This window comes from Anser brachyrhynchus (genome assembly GCF_964034855.1).
Source record: "Anser brachyrhynchus genome assembly, chromosome: 5".
Classification (NCBI taxonomy): domain Eukaryota; kingdom Metazoa; phylum Chordata; class Aves; order Anseriformes; family Anatidae; genus Anser; species Anser brachyrhynchus.
Window position 1 is genome coordinate 56,484,823 of NC_137699.1, and position 24,485 is coordinate 56,509,307.

At 38.4% G+C, this 24,485-nt stretch overlaps 1 protein-coding gene across 10 annotated transcripts in view; it reads left to right on the forward strand.

Annotated features, from left to right (window-relative positions):
* LOC308195424 (uncharacterized protein) overlaps nt 1-24,485 on the forward strand; it is a 222,351-nt gene that overhangs the window by 172,619 nt on the left and 25,247 nt on the right. For 3 of the 10 annotated variants that reach the window (XR_013951482.1, XR_013951485.1, XM_080592800.1), the window contains one exon: nt 15,766-15,888. Coding sequence is in view for 5 of the 10 variants with exons in the window: in XM_080592800.1 (XP_080448926.1) it covers nt 15,766-15,888 (123 nt within the window). In the remaining 5 variants the exon portion in view is untranslated. Of the gene's footprint in view, nt 1-49; nt 80-1,591; nt 4,626-11,206; nt 11,958-15,765; nt 15,889-23,874; nt 24,050-24,147; nt 24,227-24,485 lie in introns of those variants that run through there. The other 7 variants (XR_013951478.1, XR_013951483.1, XR_013951484.1 and 4 more) reach the window with 5 other exon arrangements.

Here is a 24,485-nt window from a genome sequence, read left to right on the forward strand (position 1 = left end):
AAGCACTTAAACTCTCTGAAGCTGTTATTATTTCTATTACTTTTCATAGCATCTGGAAACTTAAGTCTTTGGCTGATTGTGCTACCTGTTGTTCCTGAACTGAACTGCGCTGACTGCTCCAAGGAGTGTGTTGTCTGAGAGTTTCTCAGTAATATACAGTTATGTTGAGCTGGATATTGGCTATGGCTCCTCTGCAGAGACTGGTAGGCAAAAAATAATACATACTTTTGTTGCCTTCAGTGGAGTTCAGCCATTCACATCAGCTAATTATGTTACCGTATGAGTTCAGTAGAGCTATGTGTGTCTTCAGTAGTCATGTTAGCCTGAGTAGTCAGAAGGACAGGGATGTTTGCCTTTGACAGAGTTGTGAAGGTTCAATACTTTGAAAATCAGCTCTATTTGTCAGTAGAATCTGTAGTCTTTGCTTTTCACATTTGTGAGGTTCTAACAACGCCCCTGTAAATATTTATTGCAAAAAATCAGGTTGTCTGCGAATGGAAATGTGGTCAGAAGAGCTTTCTGCAGAATCTGACATCAAATTGCTGAAACAGCTGCAAGAAAGAGCAGAGAGATGTGTGATGTGTTTGGATTGCAGGGAATTAACAAACAAGATTTTGATTATCATAGGCAGGTGCAAGAGATGTGCTTTTCCACAGTTACTCTTCAACATATATATTGACCACATGGTGCATGAAAGTGGATCAAGTAAACTGCAGCAGCAGCGTAAAAAACACATAATGACTGTACAGAAAGAACAATCCAAGCAGGGAAGAATAGATTAAGGCACTCTTATTTGCACGTAATTTTTTCCTTTGTGAAAATGCTGAAGATCTTAAAAGCCTTGGTAAATGCCTTTAAGGGAATATGACAGAGAAAGGACCAAAAAAATCAATAGTCTTGATTCTTTTTCTCCTAGTTTGCATTAGTGTAACCTACTGGCTGAGTCTGTGTAATTTGGATGTCATCTAAATTTGCAGTTCAGACAGACTACTAAATGTAGCTCAACAAGACAGAGCCTTGTCTGTCTGATTGTGACTAATGTACAGAAAATGAGGTGTCTGATAGGGAGCTCAAAACTGCCATTTCTCATGTAAACTGGAGATTTCAATTTTTCATTCCTTTTCAGTTAGAAATTACATCAGGAAACAAAGCACACATGGAAAATGCACAGGAAATCTGGCTTTTGCATTGACCATTTTTTGCAAATGCTGCAGCCTTCTTTGATGTCACAAAAGATTAACCAATTAGTGAATTAAAGAGAAAAATGATTTTTTTGGGTGTCATTAATCAAGATTATTTCCTTTACCCTGGGGGGAGGAAATACCATAGGCAACAAGCTGTAATAATGCTCAATGAGCTCTAATTTATTTGAACTCCTTTCTAGGCAGAAGCTATGGAACTTCTTTCTGAGCACATTTGCAGGACTGCTCTTTAAGCCGCTTAGGCCTGGCCAAAGAAATTGTGCAGGAAATTAGTTTCTGCCCCTTTAATGGCTGGGGTGGGAGATGAGAAAGCACGTCTTTAAGGCAGTGATGAAGAAATGGGTTGACACAATGACAGCCTCTTACACATCTCTTTTTATTGAATACAGGAAGACATAAGATCCTTTTAATTGCTCATTTTCTACCTGCCATAGAGGACAACAGGAGGAACAAAAGAAAAAGCAACAACGCTTGTCAAGCTATCCGAAGGATCTAATTCTCACAGAAGGTTGTCCAAAGGGACTTTGTAGTTCTCTGACATGTTATACTACAGACCCATCTTGTCTGCTGAACACCACGAAGAAGATGCTAATTCCTCAGACTGCTGTCTCATGATAAATAGAAGCTCTGATCTGAAAACACTTAGGGATAAGTGAACTTACACAGGCAGGCCTGCCAAAGTCTACAAAAAATGGTAGGGTGATCATTTGATCAGTCTCTGACGTTAATTTAGAAGAGTAACTGACTGACTGAATACCGGATACTGTTTTGAATCTTCTGAAACATTGGCTCAATAGCTAAAAGAACAGTTTATTCTGTATGTAATTAAAATTGCCACAAGAAAGACAATTGGGAAAGCTTATTGTAATGGAAAATCTGGTGTCACGTCTCAGAGCAAACTGAAGTGTTGCGTTAACCACAGCATTGCTACGCTTAGAGACTGCTCCAAAACCAAACTGTGCAAAGACTTTCCTTGGATTTAGTGAGCATTGCAGGAGGCACAAATAAAGAAAGCATCTGAGTATCCAGTGCTCACTGATGAACTGGGAGCAAGAAAAGGAGTTCATGCTAATTTGAAATTGGCCAAGGGGAAGAGTAGATTTCCTGGCTATTAGAAACATCTGGTTATTCATTAACATGTATGTTTTATGTGCTTTTCCCTTGGACAAGCACAAGTTTTGGAGATTCCTCCTTTCTCTTTTCCTTTCCTTTTGTTACTTCCCAGGATGATGCAGGATTTCTTTCCATCCTTCTCTACTTCCTTCTCTATTCAGACAAAAAGTCCCTTTGTTGAAATTGCTCGTTTTAATGTTTGATTGTTTTTTATGTCAATTCATTCCATATCAGAAAGCGGTGGCTATTAGAAGGCATCCTGTTTTAAGAGTATTTTGGGAAAATTTTACAGATTTGTGAAGTTACTCTAGTATGACTTTTTTTTGGAATAACTTTTGGCTTTGAAATATAAACTGATCATGATATTTTAAGTTATTTTGTCAGAACATTGAAAAAAAAATAAGAATACCCAAAGAAAAAATACTTTGATCATGGTGGTGAGACAAGGTACATATAAAAAGTTAGTATCTTCTGTTAAACCAACTGACATAGCTGAAGAGAAAAGCTGCTATGCCTAGCTGGTGTGAAGTGGGTGCATCAACCCTTAACTCCAGTTTAAGAAATAATAGCTAGGAAGAAAAAGTTACAACATGGTCCAAAGACTATATCCTCAGAGATACTTCTATATTTTTTTAAATATTGATTTACGATTTTTTGCTTTGCTTTATGAAGCTTTCTGTCTAAAACTTGTTCCTAGAGTGGGAAAATTCTGCTCCATTCATCCTACCCCACTGTATCCACATGCCCATCCAGGAATTTCAGCCGATTTCTGACAAGTGAGGTGATGGATGTCACCTCAACCTTAGCCAGAACACCGTACTGCCTTCCAGTTGGTCTTCAAGTAGCAAAGAACCACGTGCTGTGGGTTTGGGTTTGTTCCTGTAGGTTGAAATGACTGAGGCTAGAAACAGATATTTCAGAAGGCAGGGAGGTGCTGAGGGAGACATCTCTGACTTGGTTTCCCCACCCTTTTCTCTTTGCTCCCTGCAGACAGAACCTTTCCCCCAATCTTTTTGGTCTCCTAGTCAGAGCTATTGGGCACAGCTGAGGACTGGCGCCAAGGCTTTGCTCACTTCTTACACCGATAGCATCTTTCTGCCCTACTGGTCCCTAAAAGCAAGTTAAAAAATGCCCCCATTTCTGCAGCGTCTGCAGCGATAAGCTGTGGCCTGGAACCCATACGAGGAGAAAGGGAAAAGGGCTGTCATTTCTCCATAGTATTATTTAGTATTAAAGCCACAAAAATTCTTGCAGCTGACTTTAAACAAAGGAGCTATTAAAATATCAGTCATTTCAAGTCTTTTTGCCTTCTGGAAATGCATTCCATGATTAGCTCATGTTTCTAAAGATTTCTCTCCAATTGGGAGTGAAAAAAATTATATTAATTAAACATTTCAGATTCTTAACCAAAAACAGGTTGGAATGTGATTGACAGGAAAACACCTCCAAAATATTTTAATATCCATTTTCACGTGCCTCTGTTTGAAAAGACCCAAATGGTGGCATGTGTGGCACTACCCTATGCTTGATTTCAAGATTGTAATTGCTTCCCCTCTGCTTTGTATGAAAGTTAAGACAAACTCAGAGATGGAAAAGTTACTGTCTCTTGCTGTAGGTACACTGAGCATGCAGAGCTGGCAATGTTACAGTTCTTCTAAAGCCTCATCCGAAAGCACTTCAAAGGCAAGCAAAAAAGTCTCATTGAATTCATCACCTTTTGCACAGGACCTTAGGGATACCATGCTGCAGTTCTTACACAGTATACACAAAACTCCCCTAATGTGTATAGGGCTTTTTCTTTTGTCTCTCTCTGCATGTATGTATCTCAATGTGGCTATAGAGCAAAGATGTCATTTGAGGTTTAGCTGTATTGGGCATCTGAGTATCAAACACAAAGGAGGAAGTGGGAGATAAAAAAGGTAAAGCAGAGATGAACCTTAGCTGAAGTCCTGCTCCTGGTACAGTCAGTGGGAGGTTTATTTTGTATGTGGGACTTCATCTAATATAAAAGCCACCCACTTCTGTCAGCCTCCTGTGGTTTTTCAGGGCGTCTTATTTTCTCATACATAATAAAACAGGCTTGTCCTTTAGAGAAAAAGATGATTAAGAAAATGACCTCATCCATGAGGAAGACTATGGCTGTCTAATTGAGGGGGCAAGCTCAGAAATCCAAGCTAGCTTTGTGACAGTAAGGAACAGTTGGTGAAACCCATCTGTCCTCAGCATCGAGCCCTTGAGTGCAGCAAAGAAGAATGACAAATACCTGTACCCGAAGTTAAATTCCTGGAATTCAGTTTCCTTACTGGAGAGGGCAGGTGAGAAAATAGATTCTACGTATTACAAAATGTTGGCATTTATTTCATTTTTCTTCTTGAGTAAGGCTATTGCTTAGCTCATAACCAGCCTGAAGTTAGAAAGCATTAAGTCATTTCCACCTTTGGGTGGGTTCATTTTCACATAGCAACTGGTGGTTGTCCCTTTCGCTTTTAGATAAGAGTTTGTCGTAGAATGATATCGTCTTGGCAAGTCCCAGCCAAAGGCAGGCTGGCAGCAGCTGGACTGGGACTTGTTAGCAAAAAGTCTCATTTTTTGCACTACTGCAAGACACTGGCAAGCCTCCTCACTGCTGGTTGCCTCAGTGTGCCTATGCAAAACAGGACTTGCATGCTGAAGAAAGATGGCATTTTCTGGGTGTGATGCTTGTAACTTCTTTTTTAAATTTCCTTTTTCCTCCCTCCCTCCCTCCCTCTATTATGATTTTATGGTTGGATATTTTTTGGGGGGGAGGGGGGAGTATTGTCAGCCTTAGTGTAGCGTTTTGGACTTTGTCTTCTCCTATCTTATTCAACCCTTTTCTACCTTTTTCTCTATTTTTCATGCTTTATCTCTGACTCTGACTTCTGTTCCCCTCATTCTTATCTCCAATTTCTTATCTGCTTTTCTGTACATTTTCTTGGTATTTCGATTTTCCTATATTTTCCTTGCTTTTATTTTATTTCTCAGTATTAGCTCTTTTCCTCTGCTCCTAGTTTTCTCACAGTCTCCTCTCTTTTTCTCCTCTTTCAAAGCTCCATTTCATTGATAACTGCACTGAGAGAAGTAAAAGGAGTTTACAGCAAACTCAACTGAGTTTTCTAAAAACTTGTCTCCCTCTAATAGTTATGCTCATTATGCATCTATAAACCATTTGCAATGGAGGCTGGGATGGTTCTGCTTGCTTTATCTTTTTCCAATGAATTTAAACTGCCTTTATTCATTTTTCTGTGCACAGATTAGCTTTCATTGTTCTGCTGTCCCATGCGTCCCTTAATCCATTGGCATATTTATAACTTCTGAGTTAAAATTACTTAACAAGAAACAGTAGTATGCATTTGAAACATCACTATTTAATCTCTTCTTTCGGGGGGGGAGGGGAAGGTGAGGGAAGAGAACAAGACTCCTCGATGCTGCAGAATAGCCCATCTGAAGAATATCTTTTCCTCAGCTTTCTATGCGGGCTCCTTGTCTTCACCATAATGCCATTTAGAGAGGCACTGTAATGAATCTTGGAGCATGAACTTGCTGTAAGGGCTTGACGGGCTCTGCTGCTCTGGCTTTCCTCCATGTGGCACTGGTTGGTTTTGAAATACAGATTTCCAAGCTAGCTCTTAATTGGGCAAGTTGCATCTCTCAGGAAGGACCTTGTGTATACCACTTCTTGCAGCAGCCCATTGTTTTATAATGTTCTTGCACTAAAGCAATGAGTATTCTACTGCCTTTGGAGTTTAAAAAGAAAAACCTTGAGTATAAAATGCTGCCTGTCCTGGCCAAATTCTGGAAGCAAGGTGCAGCTTGGTGACTTTTTCAAAATGTATTTTGAGATTTTTAATTCTGCTTGCACTTGTGCAGCTCCCAAGAACGTTCTGCTTGAGAACAAAGACCTGGGCTGGGTCCTAGGAAGTAATCTACGCCATACTATTACTTTGTTCAAACAAAACCTTGCTCCCCACATTGCTCATTCCATAATGTGAGTCACCTGTAGCCAGGTTCCCCCTTGCAGTCAGTGATAGGAGATATTTGGGCTTTTCCTAAACTCCAGCTCCTCCAACCACACCAATGACAACAACAACTCCAAATCAACTATCTTCTCTGTTTCTCTGTCTCCTTCAGCCCCTCTTCTATGGATGATAGTTTCCCCAGGGCATGCTCACCCACAAGAGAGGCGATGCTTGGAGTCCCTAGGCCGTCCTGCAGGGTATTCTTAGAAAGCCTGCAGGGTGCATCCCCTCATCCCTGCCACTCATCTTTTCCCACCAGTTTTTTGCCAGATAAAAAATGGTTTCAATACCAGATTCTTAGCTCCGTATCAGTTTTGACCTAGAATTTTCATCTTCTGAAAAGTGATCAGCAAGACAATGTCTTTGTTTGTTTAGAAGCTACTTAAAAATGTAGCCACACATACAGCTCTTTCCTTTTAAGTTCTACTCCTTTGACAAGCTACTTTAGGAAGGTCTGACTGTACATGATAAGGCCATAAATCTGATGCACAGATGGTCCAATCGTCTTTGTAATTATTGTATTGCACCATTAGATACACAAGGGTTTCATTTGTTTAAGATATATATTTTCTTGTAATTGGAATCTGTCATGGCAGGTTGGGTTGTCTGTTTGCTGGTGGACAAAATGTTCACGTAACAGGTTTACTGGGATAGCTTTAACTCAGTGTGAGGATATTTTTTCCCTATCTTCCAATAAAGAATAAGTCATGTGTAATATATGGTATTGTTGGCTGACCTAGCGTTGTCATAAAGATAATGCGTCCGTTGAGGGAAGCATTCTGTGTGAGGTTAGTGATTTGTTTTTAGAATGAGTTTCCTATTAACATTAAATAGAGAAATAGTAATTATTAGTAAACTGCTCATTTAAACCCACAATGAAACATCCCTGCTTGGTTAGGGTAGAAAATAGTATGGCTTCTACAAAAAGATGATAAAGAAAATACCGCTTAATCATTTGGCTAAACAAAAACCCATATCCTTTTTTGTCAATTCCTGAGATTTAATTAAAACTCAGAGGTTGATTCCTAACCAAACCAAACCAACGCCTAATTATCACAAGTGTTAATTACAAGCCTTGCTTTAACGGAATGACTAATAGAACAGAATGGCAAACGCCTTCCCAACAGCAAACAGATTTACTGACAAATGAAGCAGGATGCAAATTGAGGGCATCTTTTAGCCTTTGAAATCCTGTTTTACCTCTGCTGTGAATAATAAGTGGGAATTGTTTTAGCCCATGTTGGGGATTGTTTATCAGGAAATTCTGCTTTCTATTTGAGGCAATGAAAATAGAAATGAAAATAAGGTAAACACTTTAATACACAAATCCTTTTTTCTCCAGTAGCATATTTCAAATACATGAATACTGAATAAAAGCAGGAAGTTGGTCTGTTGAGTGTATACTTCCAAACAGCTACTGAAATCACGTTGAAGGTAAAATACAGATTTCAAATGTGAGCACTCCAGGAAGACAGACATTTATGAAGAGCTTATAACTGGAATTGGTTTTGGACAGCTGTTAATGCCAAAACAGTGCCTGTTGTCAGAGACCATATTGACTTCCCACTCAGGAAAACTAACTGAATTGCAGCCATAGTAATGACAAATGTTATAGCTTTTCATTTTTGAGCTGTAGAGATGAGGGTTTTTGTTCCCATTCTTCTTCTTGTCTGTGTAGAAAGCTAATCTACTATTTTGCTTCATTCCAGGGATTTGACGTGAAACATAGTTTAAGATTTCAGGTCATCCAGGAAACTTTACACTAACTTAGGGACAATGGAGTCCAAACATAGAAATAGGATAGCTGAGACATTTATTTGCAAAGGTCTGGGGGAATATGTGTGCTTAGAGTTGGAAGAGGATTTCAGTGGTTAATGGTTTCACACACTCTGTCCCCAGACTTGCAGATATTACCAACTTAATTTTGTTTTCTTGGCATATTTTATGGAAGTAACAGAACAGTGAACAACCAGAAAGTCAATCACAAAAAAAAATCTTTTTTGTGGTTGGAGGTTGGATCCAAAGATCCTTTCCACTTGCATAATTTGATTATGTATGCATCCCTGTATCTATTTGTCTTTTCATCCATTTATTCTTGTTTCCTGTCCCAGATGACCAGAATTTATTGCAAGTTCTAAGTTCTCCAAGTTTGCTACAATTATTTTCATTTATAATTGCTCCCTTATAATTACATAGTTATTTATGTAGCGTAGAATAAGGAGGAATTATTGTATTTCCCCTTAGATAAGTATATTTCTGATTGAAGCTGATGAATTTAAATATAATAGCGGCAGTATAGTGATGTTTTATATTCATATTACTGCCTGAATTGCAGCACCTCAGAGTGTTTTGCAAATATTAGTAAGTTTAACCTAGAGCTTCCAAGGGAGGTGGGATTGTTATCACCATTTTACAGATACAGTGAGATGGTGGGTTGAATTACCCTAAATCTACGCAGTAAATCAGCAAATAAAAGTCTGTAAATGAAATCTGTTGACTCAAAGTCCAGTTACTCCTGATATAGGCTTTTAGAGCATCCTATTCTGTGCCGTAAAATTGGTTCCATTCTTTTCTGCAGTGGACTTGATGGCACGGGTCAAAATGGTGGTTTTGTTGAAATTCAGCTGCCTGTCTACCAAAATCTGGAGGGCTTATTTTAAAGGAAGGAAAAATGGTTTCATTTGTTTCATTTGCTTTTGATGATTGCTAGTAATGACATCAGATCACTCTCACCTTAAGCTTGCAACAATAAGCTTAAGAACCACCTGTGATTTGTTAGGTTTGGTTCCTTGCACTACTTATGGCTCCTTTGCTAGACTGTGAGGAGTAGAGCTTTGATTTCTTCCTGGACATTATCTCGCCAAAGGCTTGGTGCTGTGTATTGCGGATCTAGATGGGAGTTGGTGATTAGAATAGAATAGAACAGAACAGAATAGAATAGAATAGAATGATTCAGTTGGAAGGGAGCTACAGAGATGATCAATTCCAACTGCCTGACCACTTCAGGGCTAACCAAAAGTTAAAGCATGTTATTAAGGGCATTATGATTTGTGCTGTTCCTGCCATAGCTGACCAGGAGCAGCGACTGGCACTTCCCTCTCCCCCTCCTCAGGTAGGTGCAGAGCAGTGAGGCCGCCTCTCAGCCTCCTCCTCTCCAGCCTGGACAGCCCCAGTGTCCCCAGCCTCTCCTCACAGGACGTGCCTTCCTGCCCTCTTACCAGCTTGTTGCCCTTTTCTGGACACTTTCCAAGGGCCTTAACACCCCTTCTATAGTGTGGAGCCCAGAGCTGCACACAATACTCAAGGTGAGGCTGCACCAATGCTAAATATAGTGGGAGAATATTCTCTTTGGACTGACTGGATATGCTGTGTTCAATGCACCCGTGTCCCTTTCGTGACAACTGTTGCAAAGAATAGTCTGCTTTTTCTCTCCTCTCCTCTCTTTCCCTTCTTTATCTTGTGATATTAAGTTCCAGATATTCTATGCTAAACATGCAATTTCAAGTCTTAATCTGAGTGGCACCATTGGGAATTGCAGAGTGCTCTCCTCAATGGGAGCAGGATTGGTACATCAGCCCCATGGTGTGTTAGAGCATTACATCAGCTACTTATCAGCAGCATTTTTGTACTGTTTGTATTCAGATGAGATTAAGTCCCAGTATGATTTTATTCTAGCCTCCTCTAAATTAGATTAGTGCAAATCAATTGGATCTTTCTTTCAAAGAGGTAATTTGTTGCAGATATCTTGAAGGATCTACTATTGAAATGGGATCAGTTGATACAGCATTCAACAAGGTTGATCAGCTGTACTGAAATGAAGTTAGTGGTTTGGTATTCATTAAAAATGGACTGCTTCTGTGGCTGATGAAATTCCTTTTTGAGTAAGACACTGCATCTGACAGGAGTAGTCCAAAGCAACCCTTATTATTTACTGGTGTCGTATATTCATTTTGGAAAAGAGCTGAGTTAGAAATCATGCAAGCATCTGTTACATAGTTAGATTAGATAATGTAAATGTTTAGAAAATGCAAATGAAGCTCACGATAATTAGTAATGATGCTTTTCTACTTTTATTAATAAGGTAATGCTTCTGGCAATTACATTTAAATTTCATATGAAGGTTCAAAGCACTGGAACAATTTCCTGTGCAGAAGAGCAGAATTCAGGGTGAACTTGCTTAGTGATCTGTATCATGGACTTGTTACAGAACTGAAAACTACTTGTCTTCATTTCTCATCACTGAACCACTGCCTTTTCTTGATACGTCTGATTCTGGGAAGAACGAGAATCATAAATGATTGTAAATGGTTGTGTCAGACTTTGTGTACAAAGGCTGTTGTAATAACATTTTGAGATAAAAAGACAGTCCTCTGTGTGTTACTTTTAGGATATGCAAACATATAAAGCCATATCTGCCATGTATATGCGGAAAAAAACTAAGCAACCATCAATTTAAAGCAACCTTTATATGGCATACTTCTTAATTTAAATGTATGTTTGCAAAAGCAAGCCCTTTCTGAGTGTCTGGGACCCACTCAGGGTTGACATCTAAGTCTGTGTTGTTGGCATAAACCAGTCCAAAATCCTGGCAGAGACACAGAGAGGGAAGAACACTGAATGTTAACAAAGGCTTCATTAATATTGATGTGTAATTCACATGGCAGTGAAAAGCTTCATTATTAGCCACTATTGTTATGGTTCTGGCATTAATATTCAATGAGGATGTGTGGGTATTGAAATTCCCTGACTTCTGGGTACCCCAGCGGTCCAGTAAAAATAACAAAAACTGTATTAAAGTCAGTGGTAGCCTGGTGTTATCTATGTGGTAATCAAGCTTTGCTTTGTTTTATGAAGGTTTCTGAGCTCATACTGACGTCTTGGGGAATGGGGGGCACCCATACTTCGTTCTGCCTTCAGGAAGGTCCTGTATCTGCAGATGAAAGTAGCATGCCTCCTCTATAGCTGCTTACTGAATCTCTGCTCAAGAGAACTGTCATGGGAGGTAATTCTATACCTGGTTATCTGGAAAACAAAGAAACAAACCCAAAAAAACCTTTTTTCTCCTAGGAAACCCTCTATGTGCTATCAAATTGAATAGCAGTTCTCATTTCAACTTCAATTATAAGTTGATTTCTGTTTGGAAGATGTACACTTGTAAAAGACCCCATTCACTCTTGGCTTTTCTTGAATCAAATCTTTGCTCATCTGAGCTGGGTATATAAATGTGTGAACAGGGAATTGTTTTACCATTTGTATATGTAAGTGAGATTGTGATGCAGTATTTGTGTACACGTGCAGGCTATGATCCATTGAGAGAAATGGAAGATAACTAACTATATCTATGAAAGTAATTGGGGTGACATCAGTGGGGCTAACTGCAGTGCATAAAGACAAGTATATACATGAAGTCCTTGCAGGCTGAAGGCCTTAGTGTGTAACTTAAAGCTCCATTTTGAAGACTTAACTGAGGCTGTATTCTGACTGTATCAATAAAGTGCTTTTTTCCCTGAATTCTCTCCATCTTTCTAAAACAGAATGTCATTTAAAAAAAAGAACGAAAAACCCTATGCATCATGAAAAGCCCATTGTCTAGAGGTTAACAAACTGTAAATTGCTTGGGAACCTTATTTATTTATTTGTTTGTTTGTTTATTTATTTATTTATTTTACAAAACGCAAACCTAAAGCCTTTCAAAGAAATTGCCAGGTGTAAAGACATGATGGCATGCTACAAATAGGTAGGTGCATTTAGTTTTCCCTAAATATCATTAGTAGCTACTGAAATTAAACACATCCTTGTTCAACAGTTTATACAGACAAGATTTTCTTTACTCCTCTCTGTGGCATTTGCCAACATAAAAGCAGATGGGGCTCTCCCCCTCTTCAAATGCTCATTCTTACCTTTGAATGGCAAATGTAGTACAGTAGAGTGAATCCCACAGCGCTAACCAAAGCTCTTCTGAAACCAATCTCAAGAGATCAGTTGTGACTGTACTCTAACGTGCCTGTCGTTTCTCATGCCTGCTTCCATGGCAATGGTGGATTTAGATTTCCCTTTTCATCCTGCTCAAAGGCCAATGCCTCAGGTTCTGCCAGTGTTTCCTTGGTGGGCCTGTTTGTGTGGGGCAACCCCAAATGGCTCCCTTACTTTTGACTCTGGAATAGTCTAGGGATTCTACAGTTTTAGGTAGAAAAGGTGCTTGAGATACGGACCTACTCCCAAATACAAGCAGGTGCAATATTAGCAAAAAGCTCCAGTGGCACACAGACTAAGCAGAGAGAAATATCAATCTTTTGAGGTGGTGTGTTGTCATGCTGGTGCTTCAGTGAACTGTTCCAGAGTGCTATGTACACACATTGTGGAGACGCATCTGAACTACAGCAGCATTCAGAGATGAGTTAGCAGCTGGGAAGGGGAAAAGAGTTAGGATGCATTATCACATGTATTTCAAGAAGTTTTCTTTAGTGCTTCCATGCTATTCATAATTCATGTTGAATAATAGTTATTTGTACTGTGCCACCAGCTGCTAGTTGTTTTATAGTAGTGTCATTAGCTCACTACAAGAAAATGACAATGAACACCAAATACAGCTGGGGTGTCAGTGTAGTAACATAATGCATAGAAAGAGATTGAGATCAAGTGAATATGTAGAAGCACTTGCTCCAGGATAACAATAACAATTAATGGCATCCTGGAGAGCCTTATTCTACCCTTTAGTAACAAACTGCTTAAGCATTGTTGCATGATCTGAACATTTAAGAAGATAATCTGCATTTCTTCTCACCTTCAAAGCCCTCTGCAGTCATTCAGTATTTACTTTTGCACCTCAGTCATGATTAACACTTGTTCAATAGCAGGTTTATTTTCAGTTTTTGGCCAAGCTCATATTGGCTGATGAATCTTCTCATGTTGGCCTTCACCACATTGAAGGCTTGCATTTTGGTCTCTGTAGATAAATGATGTCATCTTCTCCAAACCATCTGAAAATGAAAAACGGCAGATGCCCAGTCACGCTGATTATTAGCATGTCTGTGTCCTACTTTTTCCTCTTTTGTCCACAGTTGGTCCTCCATTGCTCTTTAGTGTCTAACTCCAAGCTTTAACAAGATATTTTCAAAGTTATGCCAAGACAGGACTCACATTGTCTTTCTGCTTTTAGCCTCTCAGTACTGACTACACTTCTCAGTTTCCCTTGTTTATTGTTGTTTCACTATCTCAAGGGTATATATGAAGCTGTCCCTACTGCTGTGTGGTGATATTGCCATTAGTTTTTTACAGACAACTTTAATTTGCATGAGAGGTGGGTTTTCTTTAAAAAAATAAAAATAAATAATGCTTTGCTGTAAAGAATGCTATGTGAGACCATACACTAACATCTGGGTAGTGGTGGTCCTCAGTACTTTGCTCTGAAATGAATGCTACCCAGCCTGGTAGTTTGTGAAAATCTAGCTGATGATAAGTCTATTTATCCTTTTGCATTCCCAGCTGAGATTCTCAATGCCCTCTTTTAATCAGAATTTAAAGTGAGCGACATGCAATCAGGGAGGGTTTTTAGAGAACAGTGAGATGCTTGTCATTTCACTTGTGCACTTAACATGAATTCATTTTTTTTTCTTCACCAAATAACAATGGCATTCACAAGTGTAAGGACAGGAACCGAACAGGAAACACTCAGCCAGGCTGTCTAATGGCAAGCAGGACATTTTGTTAGAGCAAATTTGCAGTATTTCTCTATAGCTGCAGATTGACTCCAACCTGGCACTCGGGCTGACGAGAGCTCAGTGCTATCCCTGTGTTCTTTTGTTCCCGATAATTAGACGATTAAAAGTGTTTTACGGAGTAATGGCTGCTGCTGTTTCCATCTCAATTTAGGGGTCTGATTTTTAAGCCCTTTTGCTATTCAGTGCCCGTAGGTGGGTGTGTGTTAATATTCGGTATTTGAACTGTGAAAGGAATGTGATCTCTGGGATGGAAAGATGGATTTCAGCACTGTTGTGGCGATGTAACCAACCTTCAGAGGTAATCAGGTTTCAGAGCTGTGTAGCTAAATCCTCAAGTTCATAGCTTCAGAATGTGCTACTGAGGTCAGAGAGCAAAGGGAAGAGGAAGCCTGGACAGTTTGCAGGAAAGAGCTACCAATGATTGGACTGCAGCCTACTCCCGTGCTGCAAGGGCTCCCGCTCTTCTGTGGTGGTTGAGGGTCAACGTGCGATCTATCAGCCTTCATGGTCACTCTAGGTTTGTTTCATGACAGATGGATTCATGTTACCTAGAAATACATGGTGCTCTAGGTGGATATCCTTGTCAATGATGTGGGAACTGCATGACATTTGTTGGATAGCCTCAGTATTGCCACCAGTGTGGTCTGTTTGTCCTCGCTGCCCTGAAAGCCCCCCTCTCCTGGGAGATGCATAACATATATCAGAGATAAAAGCAACAAAACAAGAACAAAAGCAAATTTGCAGGAGACAATGCAGCGCATACCATTGAATCTGTCTTTAAAAATGACAGGCACCTCCAAGACTCGTAAAGATACAGCACACAGTAAGGAAAATCACAGCGATTTCATGCGCCACGTGAACTGAGGTCTGGATTTATGAAAGCAAATGTTGTATTGTGATTTCTTCAAAACATCTTTAAAATGTTTCAAGAATACTGTATATGTTTAGTGTAGGCAGCTCATTTTCCCTATCGACCAAACTGTAGATGTATAGAAGCGCATATTACTGGGAATCATACTTAAGTCTATCAATATTTCCCAGTGAACCTGGATATTAATTCAAACTAGACCTCCTACTAGTTTAATTCTGTAGCCCGAGTAAAACACACTCTCAATACATCATGTGTTATGAAAGATACATACTGAAGATGCTGTTAAGCTAATCACTATTATTTTTCACTTGGCACGCTACATTTAAGTTTTTGGTAAGGCTTCATATCATCTATTTTCACAGCTTTGAGAAGTACATAAATGAGATACAAAACATCTCAGCAATGTCTATTTTAATATATCATTTTAAACTTAAAACTATTTAATTCTACTGGTTACGTTTTTGGATATTTTTGAATCCTTTTGAATCTTTTTGACTATGTGTGAAGATCTGTTAAGAATAATAAAAATAGTTTACTTAAAATTAATAGTTCTCTGTTTGATGCCTGGACACTGAAATTATTTGGGCAATCTTATTTCTCTCCTGAAAAAAAGACAGTAGAACATACAATTGCTGATTTCTGTCTATAAAGGAAAAATAGCCCTTTTCCTGATTGGCTGTGTGACTTAGGAACTTTAAATATCATTTTTAAATGGTCAAATGTAGTTAGCATTCAAGGGCTAGTATTTTGAAGATGAGGATTCTTAAGTATATAAGAGGGCTTTGGTAGCATTTGCCTAACTTCAACTCTTCTGCCTCTAGGCATGTACGTACACTCAGATGTCTCAGAACAGCTATTTTTGAGAGAGAGGTCTGCTCAATAAGCTTCTGTGGAAACTTTGGATGCATTGGTGCTTATAGGACCAGGAGAAGAACAGGGTCCAGGTAAGGCCACTGAAGAGAGATTAAATCAGACACAAATGTATGTAAACACACCCCTGCATAAAATTTCCTACATGCTTTTTTTTTCAACATTTTTTCCTGCAAAGTTGATCTTTATCATCCTTTGTAAATATTTTAGCTTCCTCAGCCATTTATCTGCTCACTGCCTGTGATGTGGAAGGGCCAAGGAGGACAAAAATGAAAGTGTATTTGAACTGTAGGCAGTTCAAATGTTTAAAAATCCAAAGACAGAGAGTACAGAAAGTGACAAGTTTTTACAGTAGACAGATTTTATGGCAAAGAAGCAAAGCATTTCTGTGTTTAACTGTGCTTACAATTAATCAACTTTTAATTCTGTTCATTAGCTTCATTATTTATGAAGCAGTGTATTATAGTCACAAAGGAGTGGATTTGATTAAAATTTGAAGTGGAGCAATTCAGAAATAGTAGTACCACCTTACAGAGCTAAGCAAGATTCACACACAGAGTTCTGCCACATTAAATCCAAAGAGAGCTGCTCTCTCTTTATCACACCAGAACTGGGCTCTAGCTCCTGGACTGTATTTGTCTTATATATATGTGTGGTGTGTGTGTTTATAAAGCTATATAGCACAGTTTCATACAAAGGTACAACATTGATTTGCCTATTGCAAAGCAACTCGGTTGGCATTGTGGTAGTGTTACATTGTGATATATGAACAATTTTAGTTACCACAACATAGACGTGCAACACAGCAATTTTGCTCAAGGTTTATTTCCAGCAGCAAGTTTCCTTCTTCAAGGAGTAAGTTCTAAAGCATTCTCTTTAATTAGAGCCAGTCACCATGTGATTTTTCTAAATGTCTAAATCAGTTTTCACTAGAAAAAAAGAAAAAAATAAACCCAGCCCAGACCTGGACTGAGTATATACGTTAACTTTCCTCACCTAGAGGTGTGAGGAGCTAACTTTGAGTGCCAACGCCAACCTGCAATATAGAATTTGCCATAATGTTGAGACGAAACGAAGTATTTTGTTTACTCTTCATCTTATAATGAATGGGAACCCAAGCACAGCCTGTACCTTTTTCTGTTCCTGCTGGATATGGTAAGCTCTTAGACCAACTCTGATTGCTTTCACTCTTAATGTCTCTTGACTTGTTTCAAGACCTGCAGACTTGATTCTTCTCATTGGCAGTGCCCTGGTCCTGAAGGTATGCAGCAACTGCTTCCCCTTGCAGTGCACACATTTATTTGTCTATTATCTGGAGAAAATGTGTGTGGCAAATCTCCAGTGCTGGCCATTCTAAATGCTGGGATTTTCTTTTCCAGTGCATGCTTCAGGTTGTGTAGGGTGGTAGACTGGACATGCTTTTAGGACCTGTTTTGACTCTGGTTCACTTCCCAAGGAACTTTATGCTTAAGTGCATGCAGTAATTAAGAATGCACTTGGATGTATGAATCCAAACATAGAGTCTGGCCTCAGGAAATCCATGGCTCTAGTTTCCTCTGGATCCCTTGGGAAAACAAGCCTGTTGTGAAATCTTAATGATGTCCTGCCTTTAGGAATTGCTCCTGCTGCCTTTCTCTCACTTACATAATTACATCTTCTCTGTTGCAATCTGTAGTGAACAATATTCAGGACAGGCTGAAACTTGTTTGTCTTATTGACACAAACAGCCACATGGACAGACCTGGGATTATTCATGTGAATGAATCCAGCAGGGTGTAGCCCACTCTCTCCTGCTGTAGCGCTTGATTTTGGGGAATATTCATAGTATTTCACAGATATGTGTGTGTCTTACCACTGAGGAGTATTCTCTGAGCTCACAGCCATATTTTCCCATGCACTTCTTGACTGTGAGTTCAGTTTGCTGTTGAGAAGATGCTGCTATTTCTTAAAAATTCTTTTTGAAAACAAAACCTTACTTTATGTCATGTCTTCAAGTGGTGATAATGGCTCTTTAAATGGCGGTGAAGAGGCAGGACCAGGTCTCTGCTCTTTTGGATTTAGAATAAAGTCAAACACACATCTCTGCTGGCCCAGGTCAGAGCTGTTGTGGCAGGGCTATGGAGGCAGCTGCTGGCTGTGGATGGTGGGTATCTGGCTGTGTAACAAAGTGGAATGGCTCCCAAAAAAGCTGGGGTGGCTCACTTCACCGCTGAGTACAGTCATACTCCTAACTCAGGGTGTTGCCATCCACGTCATTTTATTAATTCATTACTGACAAGGCTATCCTAGGTTTGGCAGGACTCTCTTTCGAGTGAATTTCAGTTAGAGTCAAGAGAGTTTGGTCAAGACTGATTAATTTCCAATAAATGTATTTTTTTTCTTTTTCTGGAAATATAAGAGCAAGTATGTTTTTCAACCAGTTTTACTACTTGCTGTATGCTTTGAAACTAGTTCCTTGAAACTTCCTTAAACCCAAATCTTTTCCCAGTTCATCAACATTTAAGCGTTGGCATTCTTTTGTCTAGATAATTCAAAGCTATGGGACTTTAAAGTTATCTTAGATTTATTTCTGATTTTAGAAACCTATGTTTTACTGTCTATTCTGTAATATAAGGGACAATGAGTCTTTCTTCTATGTTGGATGCAATGTGGGACAGCAGCATACTGTCGAGACATCTGGGAAGAACTGATTTTCTGGGGAATTTCTTTTCTTGCTGAACAACCAGGCAAGTCTTTGTGATGGCTTGGGACATTTAAGGGCAGAGTATAATACATGATATGAGAAATAAATCACAATAGGGAGATTTAAGAACACGGCAATTAAAAGATCAATATTTATTCAAGAAAAATTAGAAAAATAATTTGTTATGAAAATTGACAGTGAGAAATTGCCTTTTTTCAACTCAGGTAACAGGAACCTGGATTTAATTTGTACGTTAGCACTGGTGACTAGGAGAAGGTTAGTATTTCTTTGAACAGTAGGTTAAAAAGCACACAGAAATAATGACATAGAAGTGAATTTAAGGCTGAATTCTTTATCAGTATGTATGAGACTCAGTGTTCCTGAAACCTCTGTCCATAGATTTGTAATACGAAAGTAGAAGCAGAAATAGTAAACCATGAACACTAGTTTATCCTTTGAGATCAGGGTGTAAAGTTAAGTAAAACACTCATGGAACAATTTTCCCCTTCCCTAAATTACAGAAAAAAAACTTAGTAACATGAATGCCCAAAGAAAAAATCATGGAATAGGATCCCCCTAAAACTCATTCCCTTCCTTTCCCCCAGGACAAAAATGAAAACCACTTTGGAGGAAACTCTTATATTTATATAAAATAAGGATTTTTTTTTCCTTCTACCATCTAATTTCCAATGAATAAGAATTACTTTCATGCTATGTCAGAGTCGGACGGGATTTTAGCTGAATTTACCCTGAGCTATATGAGCATTAGAAAGTGAAACCTTTTTTCCATAGATATGAGTCTGTTCATGGCTTGTATATTACAGTTTGCCTTATTACATCTCATGGATTGAAGCCTAAGGCTCTGTAAGTGAGTTGCCCAAAACTGAAGGACCCTTACAAGCTTTGACAACCAACAACCTGCATTAACAAATGATGTGGATATTTCATTTGAAGTGGGAAGAATAAAGAACATTGCTTTAAGTCAGTGAGGAAAATGAAAGACTTAATATAGGTAGAGTACAAAAGATGAGTCTAAACCTGATTGCTTTCTGTAAGAATAATTAAAAGGAGGCACTCTAAAAAAAATCCACACTAACAAGTTTCTTCTTCAAGTATTTTTCGTTTATTTTCTCCATTTTTCTCCTCTCTTAGCACATGCTGATCCACAGACTGCTGCCTTCATTAGCAGTTAAATTAATGTAGTCTGACCAGGATGCTTTTGCTGAGAAACAGACCTGATAGACTGTAAAGTTGTTTTGTGTGATGGTCACTTGGAAAAATGATGTTCCTGTTTTCATGTAAGAAACTTATGCAGTAGTTGTTGTTCATAAGCTATAGCTGTTGGGACATAAGACTTTCAGAGAAGTTTTTGAGCAACTCCATTATTTGGCGTATTTTTTACATAAGCTGAAGTACCCCACTACTTGCTTAATTGCATTCTCTGCAAGCAGCAGAAAACTAAGGAAAAAAAATAAGAAAAAATAAAAGCTAAGAGTTTGATGTGGCCAGCTATAATCCCATAGGTCTTATGTTGCAAAACCTTAACTCCATCCTCAGTGACATTTAAAGGAATATTAGGTGTCCTTCCTTGCAAGAAGTGTATGCTGTGCTAATTTCTCAGGAAGAAAGCAGGGGGCTGGGATGAAAGGTTTTATACGATACAGAAATGTTGAGGAATGAGATTTATCAATCATAAAAATGACCCAACACATGAGAAGCAGAAGATGGATAAGGTGCTCTCCTGAGATTACTGAATACTTGAGTTCAGCGCATATACCGTGAATTATGAAATGTGGACACTGGTTGGTATTATCCAGCAATTATTTTGATAAAATAGATGCTTTCTTTGGGGAAAACAGTTACACAGTGGGAAAATTTTATTTCACTAATAGGAATTATATTTCACTAAGGATCCTAAGATTCTGTTTTATATCAACTCTTAATAACTCCTGCTGGACTGAACTCTGCTAGCATACAAGAGCTACAAGTTAGCAGAACTAGGGAAGAGTTTCTAATTTTTGAGTAGAAGAATTCTCTATACTGCACAGATAGGAAACAAGATAGAGTTCTTCATAGCCCTTTTTGACAAAGCAAGATTTTGTTTTCAATTTATTTATTTTTTTTCTCATGAGAAGCATGAGACAGGAGACTCTTCTTGTGTCCCCAGAGAACAAAAATAATAATAATTAAATAAAAAAAGGAGCTGTACTCCTTTTGCCATACACAAGTAGTCTCTAAAGCCCAGACAACTCAGGAAAGGAAGAGTTTTTGGGACAGAAAACCCTTGTCAGGCAGCAGAAGACCTGCTTGTGGTGAGCCATAGCTGCCCAGGATATAGAGAATTACATATTATAATGTGTGGCAGGATTATAAATTCCTCTAAACATTCATTTTGAAGTATCATTTAACTCTCTCCGATTCCCCCCCCCCCCCCCTTTTTTTTATTGGACTAGGTTTTTAAAAGAAATTTTGCATTACAAAGATACAGATAAATGGCAAGGATGATATTCAAAGGTGCCAAACTCTCATTGGAAATGGGACATGTTAAATACTGATGTATTTTATTTAGGGTACTAAGAACCTCTAAAGTCCAGCCTTTTTGGTTAGGTTCTGCACCAACTGAAGTCAACAACAGCATGGATCCAGAACTGTCCCTTCCTGGTTTAACCATAACCAATATAGCAATAGATAGAAAAAGACTAGTAGTAAAAGGTAGTGTTCAAGTTTCAATCGTACAATTTCTATGCTTTTTAATGATGTTTACAGAAATTTATCCTAGTTTGTAGTGCAGGGAGAAAGCAAAAATCTAGCTGGTAAACACATCGCCCTCAGCTTGTTCTCCATCATACCCCTGAAAACTGCTTCTGGTTCTCAGCATCTGCTGACATGGGCCAAGGTTTTTGCATCTACAATTTCTTTCTGTTCCCTGTCTCTTGTTTCTGGAGGGATCTTATGTTTTTCTGTCTATAAACTTTTTCTTTCTATTTCTTTGATGCCGCTGGGTACTGTGATTTCTAGTAGTGCTAATGTCTGGTACGGACAATTGAGGAGAAACAGGGTTTCAAATGATTTTGCCTGTATGTCTTCAATAAGGTTAGTTTGTTTTACTTTTAATATTGATGGTTTGGAACCAAATTCTAGAGAATAAATTGTTTTGCATTTGAGTATGAACCCAAATCTGAAATGAAGGGATATTTCTCCTGCCTAAGTATGTATGACTTTTTCACTAGGTATAAAATATGGGTATTAATACACTTAACATTTTCCTTTCCTTTCTTTTTTTTTTTTTCCCTTTATTTTTTTCCCCCAGTGAAGTGTTACAGCACTGAAAATATTGTGATTTGTTTATTATTCCGGGTCATTTTGCCAAGTGAGTAAGAACAGCTTTTAGGCATTAGCTTGTTTTTTGTTCAGGGCTCATAAGTCACCTCAATTATCAACAGAAAAAATACTTCTTTTTTTAAAAAGACATTTTGATGTTTATCAGTTCCCATTGTGTGGTTTAATTTCCCATTCTGCACTCTTGTTTAAAGGTCAATAATGAAGTCATTTGATATTTAGTCATCCTAATATTTTGGTACATTAATTTGAAAAAAATGATTAAGAGTTGAATTTGCTGAAATCCATGAGAAGAAGAATTAGGTTCCTGCTCTGTTTCTGTGTTTAGAACAGTTGTGCAGATTTATTTATTTTAATGATTCTCTGTTGGCATTGAGTTGCAGAAGGAATTCTGAAACATTCTGAAAAATTCAGAAAATAAACTGGTGGGAATTTTTCAAACTCTTCTGAAAGCTTATCAGAATTTAATAGAATCAACATTATGATAAGAACTGTTATTTTGAAAATAATAAGGAATTAATGAGCTGCTGAAACAGTCTAATATTCTGCACTCCTATGTCATTTTAGAAATACTGAAGTTCTTTTTTCAGGCAAAATCATACTCTTGGGGGAAGAAAATCCACTGAAAACTGGAAATTCAGAATATTTCAACCATCTCATTGCATTCCCAGTGATGTTCATAGAAGATGCATATCTAAATTCCAGATTTTTATCTTAATCTTAGTTCCTTTGTTCCCTTAGAACTAGCCCTTAACTATAACCATTTTACAACTGCTCCATAGAAGAACTTAGTAGCACTTGGTAAAGAACAATGGCACATGTCAGCATACAAAACGGGAAGAGAGAAAGAGGACTAATGAGGAAGAGATTTGGAGGAACCAGCGATGTTAATGTGTTGCAAGAGGCCAAATGGATTGGAGGATTACTATTAAATTCCTGCCACTGGTACATTATCACATTGTACCTCAATCCCTTTATTTGGCAAAAGGAGAGAGTGATATGTTTTTGCAAAGCTAAAAAATACATTGTCAGTTTTGTGCACAGACAGCTCATCTTCAATGACAGTCATCAAAGGGAAAGTATGGTAAATGGAAGTTTTTAGGGATGTAGATATTCCTGGTAGTTCTAATGCTATCAAACAGTTAATCCATAATTTGGGAATAAGAAAAAAATCCTTCTTTTAGAGTGACAGAGGGAGTGTGTGACTGACAGAGATCCTGTTTTACTTCATAGTAGCGGAAAAATACCTGAATTCTGAACACTTAACAAAACACAGGTCTCATTTCCAGTCAGACCTACCTATAATAATGGATCTTCAAGAGCTGAATCTTATTAGAGTAGGATAAAGATGACTTCATTGCAGTGTTTAAGTACCTTCACAAGGAGAAAGTTAAGATACTAAAGAACTCTCTAGCCAATCTGAGACAAGCCTGAGAAGAATCAATTGCTGGAAACTGTAGTTAGATGAATTTAGATTAAGGGTAATTTTTTAACTGTCAGAATGATTAAATGTTAGAATATGCCCCCAGGACAGACAGATTCTCCATTTCCCAAGGTTTTCAGTCCAAGGTAAGAGATCTTTTGAGAATTTCTGTTTTAGCTGAGTACAAGTTATTTCTTACACAGTCACTAGATATTTGGCTTAGTAACTCGATAAAACTTAATGGGATAGTCAAGTCACGTAATGATCCCTTCCAGCCTCAAACACTAGGAGTCTTTGAAAAAGTAGCACTTAGAGCTGTATAGATTAAAGCTCTTACATAAGTTAGGACACAGGTAGTTTTACAAATGTCTTTTGATTTTGTCTGGCAAACAATGGTAACCATAGGTGCTGCTGATACGTATTGGTCTCAAACAAGCATTTTTATTCCTACAGCAACTGGTTTTCTATTCTGTACTAAGAAATATTTTCTGTTTTTTTTCTTTCTTTCTTTCTTTCCTTTTTTTTTTTTTTTTTTTGTTCCCCTTTGTCTCGAGGGTCTTTTCTACCTTATATCTCACTTAGAGGATTTTCCCTTGCTGTCCTTTCATCTTTCAGACTCTCCAAGTTGTGCTATCACCCACGATGCTGTTGACCTCTTCTCTGCTCTACCCAGCCATTCAGCTTTGGGGCAGTACTTCCGTTGCCTCTACTGTTTCCTTCAATTAAATGTTTTTCAAAGAGCCCTACCTCACCTTTTCCAACGTCTCAGCTATTCTTGGAGTTACTCCAGGTGAGGATGAACAGCACTGAAACTGTTTAGTTTGTCCCAGTGTCCTGTGCTCTGCCATCCTGTATCATTTCTGTTCACTTCTTGTTCCTTCTTTTTAGGCTGTTAACATCTTGTCCTGTGCTTTTTGCTGACTAGGAGAATGCACTGCATGTAGCCAACAGTAGTCATCTGCTAAAGGTGAGGGAATATATGAATCTGTGAGTGAGTTTGAATTTTTTTCCTCAAACGTTTCTATCTTTTATGGTTCGAAATAATTGTGAAGGATTACTAAAACTCCATGATTAAGAGAAAGTTAGAAAGACTTTTATTCCTTTACTTTGCTCATAGGTTACTTTAGATAGCTCAGCAAAGCTCATAATCAGGTTTCCAAGCTACTTTTGTTACTGTAGAGTTTCTGGAGTGCCATGCCCTAGGATAAGAGCAAGCAGCCTTTAAA